This window comes from Eleginops maclovinus, chromosome 17 (assembly GCF_036324505.1).
Source record: "Eleginops maclovinus isolate JMC-PN-2008 ecotype Puerto Natales chromosome 17, JC_Emac_rtc_rv5, whole genome shotgun sequence".
In the NCBI taxonomy this organism is placed as follows: domain Eukaryota; kingdom Metazoa; phylum Chordata; class Actinopteri; order Perciformes; family Eleginopidae; genus Eleginops; species Eleginops maclovinus.
The window spans coordinates 11,497,604-11,512,654 of NC_086365.1; the positions used below are offsets into that span (position 1 = coordinate 11,497,604).

The window sequence follows — 15,051 nt, forward strand, 5'->3', positions numbered from 1 at the left end:
ACGTTGTCAATCAAAGCAGAGTCAAATTGTTTTACAAAATATAAAGTCAAACATTATTTTTGGTCATATTCAATCATAGCTTAATATTACGGTACATGCTAGGAACAGATATAACTGGGACCACTACAAGACACTGAAGGGGATCACTTTATATCTCATATTTAACATGAACACTTTAACAACCTGCACTCTATGTGCCAGCTTTGGACTTGGAAGGCAGGTATAGATATCTATTCATATTAATTTTCACTCGTCTGTATAAGTGTAAACTCAACTGCTCCTTGTTTTACAAAAAAATGCAGTTTATTTTACATTTGTATCCTTTTTAAAAATCTTTATACCCCTCTTACGCGGTGGTGACACCTACATTTTCCTACAGGAAACAATAAATATCTCTTTATTTTATATTTGATTATCTTTTCTTATCTTATATGTCAGATTTCTGTAGCCACAATTTACAACATTGAACCTGAATTCTCTTTTTCTCTTTTCTGCACGAGCAATAACAAGTAGCCAGCAAGCAATGTCTGCTAAAGAGCTCCATCCCTCCTCTTATTAATTCCATATTTTCCCCTCATTTATCATGACAAGATCTCCTCATTTTCTCCCCCATGACTTTCTCCCCAATCTTCGCTGATATAAAGCAGAGTCTTCTTGCAGCTTCTCTGATGGATGGCACTGTTTACAGTGTAGAAATGGAGACATGACCACCTTTGCTAATAATCACCCGGTTGATTGAGTGCTGCGCCCATATGAATCTATTTGTGCCAAATACAATGAAGACGATAAAAAAGAGACGGGGCTTATTGTGATGGGAGTAATTATGTAACCCAAAACCCCACCCTGCCTTTTATTCTGTGACATCCATCTTTCATACATATAGTCTCTCCATCCCTGACAACCAAACTAAACTTCAGTCAAATTGATGTTTCGGTGACCAAAGCTGCATGGAAAGTCAACAGCGATAAGTCGAGGTGATTTCTGCTTATATATGTACACCAATTGTTTTTTAGATATACTTGTGTTGTTGCTCTGTTGATCATTGCTTTTGAGCACAAGTTAGCCATTGCATGAGTCTCCACGAAGTATTCATCAGCTCAAAGCCACCCTGTGTGGGAGGATTAGCTTTCGTTGGGTCATTGCTGAGGTCCCCAAAAGAGAGGCACAAAGACATAGGAAGAGTCAGAGTTTTATGTCCTTTTTTGCCCTAAGATAACAGAATAACAGTATTGTTCTGTCAGCCAACTGCATGCCCGCCTGCTCAACTCACTTAAGACATAAAAACACCAAATAAACAGCCGTATCGACCCACTTGAGAGGGATAAACACTGCAGCAGCAGGAGAAGGGAGGAATGGATTTTTAAGAGAAAGAAGAGAGATTTGAGGAATGCGGCAGGTCATGAACTGACACATAAATATTGAATTTTAGATTTAAATGCTCTTATATGCAGTCCAAGCGAGAAGTTAGGCATTTCTGCTCCTGGGTTTTTTTCTTTCTTCAGGGATCATGAACCCTTGATTAGGATGGCCTTTCTCTCCCTGGGTGATAGCTGGAGTTGTACGAGTAAAGCTGGGGTAGGGCTTTTTTGGTTTGAATGCGTCACTGGGCAGCTCCATGATAACCTTTCTTTTTACCTTTTCTAGAATACAATACTAGGTCACTTTTTCAGATAATTTTTGTTCAATATAAGATACTGTGTCATTTGTTTTTGACATACGATACCACTCAGTACGGTAAAGTGTAACTGGCTTCTACTTGGTAAAGTGCCTCTTGATCTGTTAATACCACCATTTTTGCCATTATCAGCATGGTATTTGAAGTGTATAGATCAACAACAGACTCGATTGCAGTGGATTGGCTCATACATTTCTGAAGTACTTTTCCATGTTCGAAACGGTGTGAAAACTAACGGTGCTAACGGATGAAGCGGAAGGGGCAAATGCATAAATATTGACTGCTCTTGAACTTTGAAATTATACGTGCTGAAAAGTGAAACTTTTCAAGCAGGGTGAAATATCACCGTTAATGCTTCACTACACTGAGAAAGCACAGACAACTGCTGTAGCACTTAGATTGCTTCCGGCTGCATTTTTCCAGAGGTTGTGAACTTGTCACTGGGCTGGCATTGAATGGTACAGAACGGGTGCAAGGCTAAAGCCCGCTGTGAACGGCTGAGAGTAAAGAAACCCAAGTTATTTCACAGATGTAACTATTATTTATCCTTCAGTTTGAATTCAAGCCATTTAAAATACATTATTTTCCGTGGTGCTGTTAGTGGCTAGAGTATCTGAATGATAACCTCAGCGCTAACACCCACGCTCGTGTGTACTGAAAGCTTTCATCCAATCTGTCATCCATTCCCATTCACACTCCCACAGTATTTAAATTACTGAAGGTTGAACCCACATCCCACATGTCCCTTATCTTTTCCCTTTTAGAAAATGAACCGCAGGACTTTATGAATTAATTGCATTTACACATCGAGGACTGACGGTGACCTGCTGCACATGCATGATAGAAATACAACACTGACAAATGAGATAATTGTTTATTTACTGATTCTTCTTTATTTTCCTCCTAGTACTGCACGGTAGTTACTTAAACCTTGGCTCTGTACTTTCATAAATCACGTTTCATGTTTTCCATGCTTTTCTGCGACATTTTGCAGTTCAAACACCTCTGTACACTAACGCTTCTGCTTAAAAATGACTTAAGTCTTTAATTCCAGATCAGATTGGCAGTATAAATCCTGTTTGTTATCTTCCTGCCAAAGCAGATCCAACATCTATTCCATGGATATCACATAAATGCAGAACAATGGAACATAATTGTACCGTGTGATGAGTTTGGGCACTACTGCTTCATGCAGCGCTGTCAAAAGGACAGCACAGTTTTCTCCAAGTGTGCTAAAGACAGCTGAAAGCACCCCACTTGCCCCGAGTACCAAAAGAGAACTCCCCTAGAGACAGCTACTGACATTTTCAAGACAAAAGACAGGCGAGGTGTGAGTGTGTGTCTCTGTTTTCTATCCGCTTAAAACTGAACCTGACACGCCTGCAGAGCACAGTTTCTTCCTTTGGTCCCTTACTACAACAGTGGAATACATTAAAGCTGCGAGGATGATATAGGTGCTGCTATAGTACGATAATGTAAAGAAAAAAATAGTAATAGGCATTGTACACTTAAAGTTTGTAATAAATAAGGATTTGATCAAAGCCGCTAGGGAATCATTAGTGCTAAACATGCTCGTCTTATGGGCGATTAAATGTGTACACTGTTTATCCGTCTCTGAAAACATTGAAATAGGTCAAGCCCACAATTTACATCTATATAGGGATTTTGGCTGCATTAAACCAAGCAGCATCATTATCCATCCTGATATTTGGTAGTTTACTATTGTTTTCTAATGAAAAGAGATCATTTTGACTGGGCAAGAACAATATAAAATAGCTGCAATCCAGGTCTTAATTTAAAATGAATTATATACACTTTTTTGCCAAATCAGGATCACAGTAAGAGGTATTACACATGAGTAAAAATACAATATAAAAGAAGTAAATATTTATAAATATTCTCAGTGGAAAAAAAGACAATTAAAGTAAATAATTAAAAATATAAAATAATACAGAAATACGAATTAAAGATTATGAAAATGTGCAAAGTAGATGCAGTTATTTAAAATAAAATGCACTGAGGTAGTAAAGGCCATAAATATTAAGTATTATGATGCCTTAAAAATCATTAAGTCTGGTCCTTTTAATTATTATTAATTATAGTTATTAATCAAATGCATTATGACTGTTAATGAGTGCTTATACCTATCATCGTACAGTCCAATATTTAGATTTAAACACATAGCTATATTTCTTATGTGTTCTAGACATGGGAGTGGCTCTGAACTTTACTTTATCAACAAGATCAGTTATCTGTGTAAAGTGGTGTGTAATCTAACCCCCCCTCCCCCACTCACATTATACTGCAGGGTGCTACGGCTGTATTAATCCACCTAGCTTTTTACCAAACAGCCTTCACAAGACAACTTGGCATTACCATGCTACGTCAGCTCTTACCTCCGCATGCTACAGTGCCCCACTCCTACATTAGCACCCACTGTTTGCCAGAGTGCCCATTTTGTGTAATTATACGAACTACAGCAAGCTAATGGCCCCGACAGAGCCGTGCCCAGGCCCATTACACCTCGGGGTGCTGCAAAACACCATTACCACTAGCAGCAGCAGCCGCCTGGAGCGTTGGAACACGGCAGTGACAGTGTGTGATGGAGAAACCTCAGTGGTGTTCTTGTAGATACGTTGTTTGAAGAGGTAGTTACATGCATCCAAGAAATACAGGGACTAAATGCCATTTTAGCCACATAAGTGCATTAGTTGGTATGATTGTGTCTCTACCATCTATCTCATGTTTTTTTTTTTAGCGGCACGCTGTGGAGAGCTGTAGTTGACACCGCGGGAAAGACCACAAGGCACCTCGCAGGATTTTTGGCAACCCATTGCACTCACTTCACTTAGCACCGTCTCATTCTGCCAGCAAATAAACTCTCACAGGAAGAGTGGGCTTTAATTGTGTGGCTTTTTGTTCTTTCGCTAAAAGAGTCAGCGGCTCTTCCCATTTTCTGCTGAGCATGTGCCGCTTTTTATGTCACACGCAGGTTAAAACGACAGTTGCTTTGAATCTGTGCGCAACCATTATGTTATCCCATTCACTTTCCGAAGAAAGAGCCTGAGCACTGACTCTATTGACAATCTGCTTTCCCCTAACTATCAATAGCCATTAGCCACTTTAAGCCCCGCCAAGCGTAGGAGATGGAGAGCTAATTGTGTTCCTTTTGTGGCGTACTGTATGCATTAATGGTGGATCAATGTGTTTGTGAGTATTGTGGGATAAATGCATATTGAAGCTTCAATAACCACAAGCACCCACTCACACACATTTCTATTTCCTGTCTGCCTTTACGTTAAATGTACTGTTTGGTCTCGTTCACTCATTCTTCCTGCCCACAAACACAAGCTATACATTCATTGGATTTCATGGCTTTTTTTTCACACAAACGCACACACTCCTCCGCACAGACTCATGGCCTCTCAGCGTGGAGTGTTGCCACCTGTGTGGAGTGGAGTGGATACAGCGTTCCCCCCTGACAGCGAGATGTATGCAATTAAACCGTATTAAAGTCATTAGCCCAACAGAAGTGATAGCCGGCAGATGGTTACCGCGCAGAAATATGCTCCTAATGAAGCTCCTCAGTCACTATGGGTGTGTACTTGTGTGTGCGCCGGCGAATGTGTGTGTGTTTGTTTGGGTGTGTTGCCTTAACAACTGTAACACTCCAAGCTGGATTTGATTAAACAGCGTTTGGTCCTTCTCCTGTAGCATAACAATTAGTGCCTTTTGTTGATTTATAAAGATATGGTAGCACATGTTAATTTCCCTCCAACTATTACCCATCATCCCCCAACCCCAACAGCTGCTGTTGCACCCAAACACTTAATTATATACATCTAACATGTCGTGCAAAACCTTGTTCATTATGGGTTCCACCATTTCATTTTACTTCAATTTGAAGACCTTACAGTTTTTGGTTCCAAAGATAGAAACATGATAGGTTTTCCATGACGTATTGTGCAGTATCCCTACAAGAAGAAACTGCTGTTGTAAGCCAACAGGAAGTTAGCATCGCCCCGGTTACATCGCCAAAAAGCCAATGGGAAGTTCACCACTTGTTGTTTGGACTATTGCAGATAATAAGCACTTTGGCAAACAGATGTTTAGGATACTTACCAGATTTATTCAATGAGATAATCGACACAATTGAAAACCAGTTTTAATGATGAAATCAAAGAAACACCAGGGTGGCATTACTTAAAACGTTACCACCACTAAGCTAAAGGCGGACTCGTGTTCAGTGGGATAAAGTGCCTGACACACTCTGTGATCTCATTTAACCATGTTTTTAGACCTTTTAAATCACAGGTGGGGTATTAACCGGCGTATTGCATGTCGTTGAAAAAAACATTAAATCTTATTTCAGGGATTTTACTAAAAGCTAAAACCAATTGCTGAGTCATTCCCGAGTTTTGGGAATCATTCCTGCAAGTATTCTATAAACATAAAGTCTCATACGTTTACTAATATTCATCCACCTCTACGCTGTCTAAAAGAATAGATTTTATATATGGGGTCTGGTCGTAGTCTGTCTGTGTTGCTATGGGACAGGGAGCTAGCTAGCATTAGCTTTCTCTCTAGGTAAAAAATGAACTACGTTAGTGTTAATATTATAAGGCGGCATTCATCATCCCGTGTTACAAAGCGTTGCTTTAAAACAACAGCATTCCATTGATCTGGTTTGGTGGTTAAATCCCTCCACGCGTTTTAAATGTTTAAGAGAGGATAAAACTGTGTTCGGGGACTAGTTTAGCTCCTCGGCTCGTGTTGGTTCACTACAAGCCATGTGTAGCTTGGATACAGTGTTGTTATTCCATAGGGAGGCTTAGGTTTCGAAAGAGCCTGGGGCGGAGAAGTAGGGGAGGTACATGGTGTCTAGCCCCAGGCGCCCAGGACCTCCGGGGCCACGCACAGAATACTCACTACACACAATCTATTGCACAAATACAAAGCATACACATGAGGTGTGCTCTTTAAGTCTGACTGGCACATGGAGAGAAGTGAAGTTGCCTGATGATTTTTAACAGGACAAAACCTTTTTCCCTTAAGTATCTGATTATTTTCCCGTGAGCCGACATAACATAACCATAAATACGCAGCACATGAACCCACTCGTGCTACTGTGCGCTCCTTTAGCAGCGAGCAACATGGTTGGATTTGTGTGTGTGTGAAAGGGAGAGCGCTATAGTGGTTCTCTATTGAATACAGATGAGCAGAAGACGTGCTGAATCCTGATCAGACTGCCTCCTTCGCTCTCCCTCCCTCTGAGCGAGAATACTTCACAGGAGTGCGTCTCTCAGAACCAGGGGGAATGTTATTAGGTCAGCCTTTTAAAGTCAAGGTTCAGGTTTTTTCCTGAAAGGAGCATCTATTATAGCGTTTTTTAAACCGTAGAAACAAGCAGCTGGATTCCGATGATAGGGAGTTTTATTTTAGAGCAAATCTAATCAGGATTTGTATGTTTGACGACACTGCCTGGCAAATGAGTTTTTTGCTCTCCACATTCCATAACTACACAAACAGTTTAAACACATTTCAAGGGGCCCCGAGACTGAATACTCTTTCAGTTAACAACACATTTCTGAACACGCAAAGTCAAAACCAAGCTTCACCTTTATAAGTTATTCAGAAGATGAAACACAGCTGCCGCCTAATCTGTAAAATCTGGCTTGGGTGGCAGCTTTGAGTTTAATTAGTTGTAGGAAACTTGTACTTTTTCCATCCTCCCTTGGAATACGAATGCTTTTTTGTTGAGAAGTCATCAGGGTCGTCTCGCCGGCTCTTTCAAAACGTGCGAGGAAGGAAAGAATTAATGGAGCCAAACAGCATCACATCAATACATAGGAGGGTAAAATAATACAAAGGGCCCCGCTGGAGTGAATATACCTGGTTGAAGTTAGGTGTAGTTTCACTTCCTCAGCGGGGTGAGGAAGAGGAAGGTGGAATATAGCAGGGTGTTTAGAAATAGTTTTAGATCCTTGCACAAGAGGATGGAAATTAAAGGATGTGTTCCTCTCAGGGTTGCCAACTCCATAGTAAGGAAAGTAGGTTTTAGCTGTCTTAAAAGAAATGGACGCTGTAGGAGAGACACATAGTGGGGAAAACACCCTCAACATGTTTGGAACTACAGAGAACTTTCATCTGTTGATTATTAGATATTTTTTGTAATGTTTGCCATTGAAATAGCCCATCACTTGACTTTAATGCTTAGTCTAGACCCACATTACTCAATTTTGTCCTGAATATCACATTTAATCAAAAGACTGTTATGCGGGATGGAAGTGCTAGCTCTGCGTCCAACCTTCCTTCTTTATCCAGGCTTGGGAACAGCAAAGGGACCAAAAAGCGACACTCTGCAAGCCAGGGCGGGATCAGCGGCGGCTTTGTGCCTGCGCAATTCTCAATAACACCAGAACAAGTAGCTAGATTTGTCGCTTGTTGCTTTTGACAAAAGAAAGATTTGTAAAGTTGCCAGATTTAGCGAGAGAGTTGCCAAGTTGGCTGTTGAGGTGTCCTTGCCAGGCATATAAACAGATGACTCAAACGAGGACGCTACATTCAGACTTTATCCTTGAAGTGCAAGATATAAAAATGATCCTGGTCTTACTTCAGATTTTATTAAATTCCAATACGTTATGTAAAAGGACTATTCGTCGCAGCGTCCTTTCCGATGGCGTCTCAGGAGTGTGGACAGCAGAAGACCTACATGATCTATCCTACGATGTGGTTATCAACACCGTGATTGGTTGTAAACCCTGTTGTCACGGCAATGATTTCAGCCCCGATGATGAAAGCTCCCGGGACACTGATCCATAGCGCACACACAGAACCAGGATGTCCCACCACTAACCAGTCCCATTCCCCTCTGAGAGAGGCATTAGTCGGCGAGATTGAACCCGAGTGTGTGCGTCGCTGTTTCCTGTCTTCCTACTTACATCGTAATGTACGGAACGGGAATCTGGGAGAAGACTGGAGCCCCGCTGAATTGTACTTGACACTTTATTCTTTCTTTCCTGATTTCCTTCCCCCTCCCCCGTACCCTGTACCTGCCTCTTTATCTCCTGTCTCTTTCACAGCTGTTATTAAACCACTTTGACTTGAGTTAATAACATCTGTGTCACTCTCAGAGGCAGAGGGCATGTGTAATGGTGTCTGCTGCACTAGCATTACCCCAAAGGGTGTACTTTGTCGGATCCAGAATGCAACTCCAGCCTGTAGTTGCATTGAGATCGCTTTACATGGCAGTTAAAACAATTCCAGTATTTCCCTGGTAATATTTTTACATCCCTTTGATTTTAAATTAGTCTCTAGCTTCTTGCCAGGCTTGATTAGGACACCAGGAGGATGAAGTGTATATGTGGCGTCTGGATTTCTTGATTGCAATCACACCTATGATCACCATGGCAGCCAGATCACCGTCAGACGTCCCATGGCATTGCATTGCCTTCTGTATTGACGTGCATCTTTACTCATCCAGATAAGATACCCAGCTACAGATTGCATGTGAATTTGTCAACGGGGTCTTCACTGACCTTCCCGCCCCCTAGCAACCCCTACGGTCCCTCAGATCCACCTCAGCCGGTCTCCTAGCCTCCCCCCAAGTCCAAACTCTGCAGCTGAGACAGAGCCTATTCTGTGGCAGCTCCCAGGCTCTGGAATTCAGTCCCTCACATTATTCCAATCTCTTCTCCTCTGTCTACTCATAGCCCCCCCCATCAATCCATGCCCGTTGATCGTTAATGTAGATTTCTGCCGTTTCATCATCCACCATTAGCAAATCCATCTACTATGCTGAAAGGTCTTATTTTCTGCAGCTCTAATTGTTCCTTTTTTCTTGTTCTTCCAACAGGGTCTGATGATCCTCCTGCAGAACCTTCCCACAATGCACTGGGGCAACGAGGAAGTGAGCGTGCTGCTGGCCGAAGCCTACAGGTTGAAGTTTGCCTTTGCCGACGCGCCCAACCACTACAAGAGATGATAGGCGTGGCTCTCCGCAGCTCCTCCTCTTCCTCCCTCTGAACTTCGAGGCCTCTATCCCTGCGGGGAAAGAACTCCTTCTTTTCTTAACCTCTCTTCCCTTATTCAGCCTTTCAGCTACTAAGAGATTTGAATCAACCAATGACTGGCAGGACGTGCAGCATAGCAATTTAACGCGTTGATGTGGAGCCCTTTTTTAAATTATTTTTCTCTGATCAGCTCTGAAACGCGCACTCCTTCCGTTCCAGCGCCCGCCGTCGCTGAGGACTTTTTTTGGGATTTCTGCCGATGCAGGACGCCGAGGTGATGCTCAGCAGCCGGGGGTCCGGTCTCGCTCAGAAAACAAATCTTTTCTGCTAAAAAACAACAAATCCAATACCAAGGCAATACATTGTTTTTGCTACCCGAGGCCAAAATGTGACTCTTTTTTTTGTCAGTTTGCAGGGACAGAGAAAGATGGCAAAAGGGCGCTGCGCTACATGGTTTATTTATCTGAGCCCGCTGTCCTGGTCCACCTGAACGAACACGACCTCTCCTGTTTTCCTTCTGTGTTTCTCCTGCTGCCGTGACAGGAGGGACACGGGATGTTCACCTTCATGACAAACTCACACTAGGACTTTACAGAGAGAGATCTGTGACGGGAAACATGCCTCCTTCCTCCTCAAATGAAATAAACACACTATCTCATTCCCCCTTTATCTCGTCCTCCCACCCCACTGCTGTGTCGACATAACAGAAGCCATTCAGAGAGCTACTTATTCCCACTCAAACCGCTCATACATGTCTCATCTATTATCTACCCACCTAGCACTACCTCACACATATTCCACACACTCATATGTGCCTGCTAAATTGAGAACACACTTCATTACGGGGTTAAAAATACCATTTCACAGTTCAGTTTGAAATTAAATCATCCTCATGGAAGCTGAGTTTTGTATCCACAAAAATAGGCCTTTTCACAGGGTTGGACTTGAAGTAAAGCCTTAATTAGGAGACTTATTTCTTTGTTTTCTCCTCAGTCCTCCTCTTCGTTGCAAAGAAATGTGAAAAAGGATTCTAAATGTGCACCAGTTACTGAAAAACTCGAAATAAAGCAAACACTTTGATTACAAACACTCCAAAAAGTAGTTTAAGCTCCATATCCTTGTTTGGAACACCAGTATTTAGTTATTCCTGTACATCAACACTTGAGGAAAATAATGTCTTTAAATGTCAATGAGACAAACAGGACAGGGTTAACGGATAAGAACGAATAAACTCCCCTTAATTATGAAAACAAATGAATAGGAATAAAGCGCGCTGCACATAAATAAACTAAATGAGCAGATGCATTCAAATAAACCTGCATTAATTAATTAGTCTTATCACAACAACACCTTCGTCATTCTCCTGAGCATCATGGGATGTCTTACACAAATCCAGCAGCACCATATTGGTGTTAATGTTGGGAGATGGGAGTGGGGGGGTAATCAGACATTCATGACATGACGCGAAGCTGTTAGCGTCTGAAGCCTCCCGCCGCGACTCCGCCAGGACCCATTATTGTCACCCCCGCCATGGAGTGCGTAGGTGTGTGAAGCAGAGATGGAAGGAGAGCGGGACGGGGTTGTGTTTCTTTTGGAAGTTTCAGCGCTTTCTCTTCTTTCTTCTTTTTTTTTTACCGTGCGAGCTGTCAGTCTTTGATCACACTCTGGGATACACACACCTCATCTCCCATGCCCTCTGACAAAGGAAAACCGCTCTTCATTCAAAAAAAGTCTACAGCCTTCCTCCTCTCTGACTCTCTCTGTCTCTCTGTCTCTCTCTGTCTCCGTTTGTACGAGATTTATTCTTTCAACCAGCGTTTTAAAGATTTTCCATTTTTATTTTTTTATGCTGTTTACATGACGAGCCTATTAAGTTGTGCCTGACTCCAGAGTTTCTGACCTTAAATGACACATTTTAGAAGCAATAGTATGACACCTGCTGTGAAAGGACAGAACATCTTTCTTGTTTTGTTTCAACATGAACTGTTTAATAAACCGTTGGGCATTTTAATAGGTCACCAACCCCTTCTCCTGGACAGCGATTGTTACTAAACTTGTCAAGCTTTGGATTTCACCTCCTGCTGTCGTAAGTTGTTTGTTTTTTTTAGCCTTTCCGATACCAAAAACACAAGAAGTCATGTCTAAAATAACGTAGTATCTACAGTAGTAACCTATAGTTACTTTCACTAGCTAACTACATTAGTTTGTGCGATTACAGGTTATGTATATTTATGCCTGAGGCAACAAATAATGTATGAGGTAGACAGCTACTCCTCTGTGAATGTGTGTGTGTGCGTCAGGGAAAAAAGAAACACCCCTTCCCTTTCAAATCATGAAGAGTTTCTCTATTTTTGCTGTAATGCATATGCAGTGTTTCCACCCTTAAACAGAAGAAGTTATTTACTCAAACAAACACACACACACACACATACACACACATATACACACACAAACAACTCCATGGTGATGAAGGCCAAGGTGGTGTCTGGCTGGAGCCCGTTATCTATTATCCCACACTCAGGCTTCAAACATTTTTTGGAGCCTCCACATGAGGGTGTCCTTAAGTAACAGCTTTTGTTTCATGTTCTCGCGCTCACATGAAAATATGTTTATGAAACTGAAAGAAAAAAAGAAGATCCTCCATTCATGTCTTTTGCCTCTTGAGTACTCTGAAGAATCTAATAATACTACAGCGTGTTGGTGACAGGAGTCCTGGTTCTTGAATTTAAAATGTGTACAGAGATGATTTTGAATCTGTAAATAGAAAGTGTAAATAAATCCTATATATGACAAAACTGCTTCGGACAAGGCTGTGTGTGTGTGTGTTAAATACAGTATAAATGTACTGTTGTGTATTATGTATTCGAGACTGAAATATAGGACTACTCAGTGATTAGTCCCTCATACATTCCCCTTTTCCACTCTAGTGCCGTTTGGTTCGTAGGAAGCCACGTCATGACATCACTGCGTAAATCGTTGCTTTTAAAAATCAGAGACAGTGTAAATAACAACAGCGTTGGACTGCGTCAGAGCTGTGCTCATGTTGCTCCTATTCTTACGAAGAATGATTTAGATTCCAACTCCCACAGCTCCATACTGTTCTCCCATAGACTGTATATATTGATACAGTCTATGTGTTCTCCAGACTGACTTGGAATATTGTTTGCCGTCTGCAGGAATGGTACGCCACGTTTGTGCTCGGCTGGCGTTCAACCTGCCTTTGGCTAAAGGCACCTGCCGCCGGACAGTAGTAAGCCACTGTCTAAATGTAATTTTTTTTAAATGTCCCCTGATGCACATGAATGAATGTTTTTGTTCAGTTTGAAGGTACAATATTTGGCAATATAGCACCGCAAAAGTTTTGTTAGCATAGCCACTAAAGCCAGTCCGCCTTATTAATAACTAAAATTAGAAGCCAACAAACTAATAATGTTGTATAACATGGAACTGCATTACATATTATTTAAAACCCAAGGTTGCCGGACATTAACCTGGTGTCAGGGTTTGGGGAAATAGGGCCCAAGTGCAGCAAAAAGGGAGGCAAGTATGGGTACAAACAAAAGGCGAGCTTTATTCCAAAGCTGTTTTACAAAAATACAAAGTTAGGAAAAATCCAGGACATGAAAAACACTTGACTTGAACGCATGAAAGAGACAACGAACTGACAGAACACAAGGGAAAGCAGGACTAAATACAAAGACACTAATCACGACACAAGCCACAGCTGGGGAGGGGAGGCAGAAACATGAGGGCAACAGGTGACAACAGTCAGGGGCGGGGCAGACGCTGACAATGGCGGGAAAACACACAAAGACAGAAAGTAACAGGGCCTGCAATGAGAAACAAGGTAAGTACAAAATAAAACAGGAAATGGAAAACGAGACACAACATGAAACACAGGGGCTTGACTAGACATGACATGACGTGAATACATGAACACCTCACTTGGTATGACATAAATAGTAGATTAATTGGCGGGACCCCCATCGGAACAGGTGACGGCAGGACCCCCAACGGAGCAGGTGCAGGTGTTGGCAGGACATGAGCTTGAGTCGACGGGACATGAACTAGAGTCGGCGGGACCCCTGACTGGACATAAGCTTGAGTCGGCGGGACCCCGGACGGGACAGGCGATGGCTTCGGCGGGACCCCTGGTAGTATTGGCATCGGCTGGACCACCAACGGGACATGAACTACAGTCGGTGGGACATGAGCTTTAGTTAACGGGGCATGAACTTGAGTCGGCGGGACCCCCGACAGGACAGGGACATGGGTCAGCCGGGCCCCCGACTGGAACAGGACATGGTTCGGCCGGGCCCCCGACTGGAAAGGGACATGGATCGGTGGGACCACCAACGGAACAGGTGTCGGAGGGACCAGCGACTTGACGGGATGAGGAGTTGGCGGGGCCCCCGGCAGAACAGGTGACGGCGTTGTCCCCTCACTCGAGAACAAGACCCCGAGATACTTGAACTCCGTCACTTGGGGTAAGGCCTCATTCCCTACCTGGAGTGGACAGTCCATCGGTTTCCTGCTGAGAACCATGGCCAGATTTGGAGGTGCTGATCCTCATCCCAGCTGCTTCACACTCGGCCGCGAACCGATCCAGTGAGTGCTGAAGGTCACAGACCGATGAAGCCATTAGGACCACATCATCTGCAAAAAGCAGTGGTGCAATCCTTAGCCCACCGAACTGCAGACCCCCTCCCCCACGACTACGCCTCGAAATCCTGTCCATGAATATCACAAACAGGATTGGTGACAAAGCGCAGCCTTGGCGGAGGCCAACCCTCACCGGAAATCGGTCCGACGTGCTGCCAAGGACCCGGACACAGCTCTCGCTTTGAGAGTAAAGAGATTGGATGGCCCTGAGTAGAGAAGTAGTTTTTAGCAACGCAGCAGTTGAAGCACAAAGAACTGGTTCACAATCTGGCACCAGCTAGGAACCGCGGCCCTGGAACCGCCTTGGTGGAAAAGGGGTAGCAGTAAGAATGAATTTCTTCCATACGAGTCAAAAGGAAGAGATATGTGTGTCATCCACCAGCATTGCAAGCAGGCCTCCGCTGATGCACCACATCCAGCCAATTGTATCCTGTGCATTCACACACCATCCCCACATACCTGGTGTAACAGGTACACACTTCCTGTCTGCTCCCTGTGGAGGAAATGGCAGCAGAAGCTTGGTTAATGAGACTTTCTTTTTCTCTGTGTGTTTCAGAGGACAGGAAGGAGAGAGGACAGGCTGCATTCACTTGCAAATGAGAGCATACCTTTTCTGTGAGTGTGTGTGAGTGTGTGCAAGGAGCAACAGTAGCTCCCTCGTTCTCGTTAGGCTGACTGATGTTCACACAGGCAGCCAATTAC

General features: G+C 43.1%; 1 protein-coding gene across 5 annotated transcripts in view; it reads left to right on the forward strand.

Moving 5' to 3' along the window:
• The window catches only part of tbc1d22a (TBC1 domain family, member 22a), a 105,002-nt gene extending 92,520 nt beyond the window's left edge, over nt 1-12,482 (forward strand). For all 5 annotated transcript variants that reach the window (XM_063906035.1, XM_063906034.1, XM_063906037.1 and 2 more), the window contains one exon: nt 9,531-12,482. In XM_063906035.1, the coding sequence (XP_063762105.1) occupies nt 9,531-9,659 (129 nt within the window). In that variant the 3' untranslated portion in view covers nt 9,660-12,482. The remainder of the gene's footprint in view (nt 1-9,530) is intronic.
• The last annotated feature ends 2,569 nt before the right edge of the window (nt 12,483-15,051 follow it).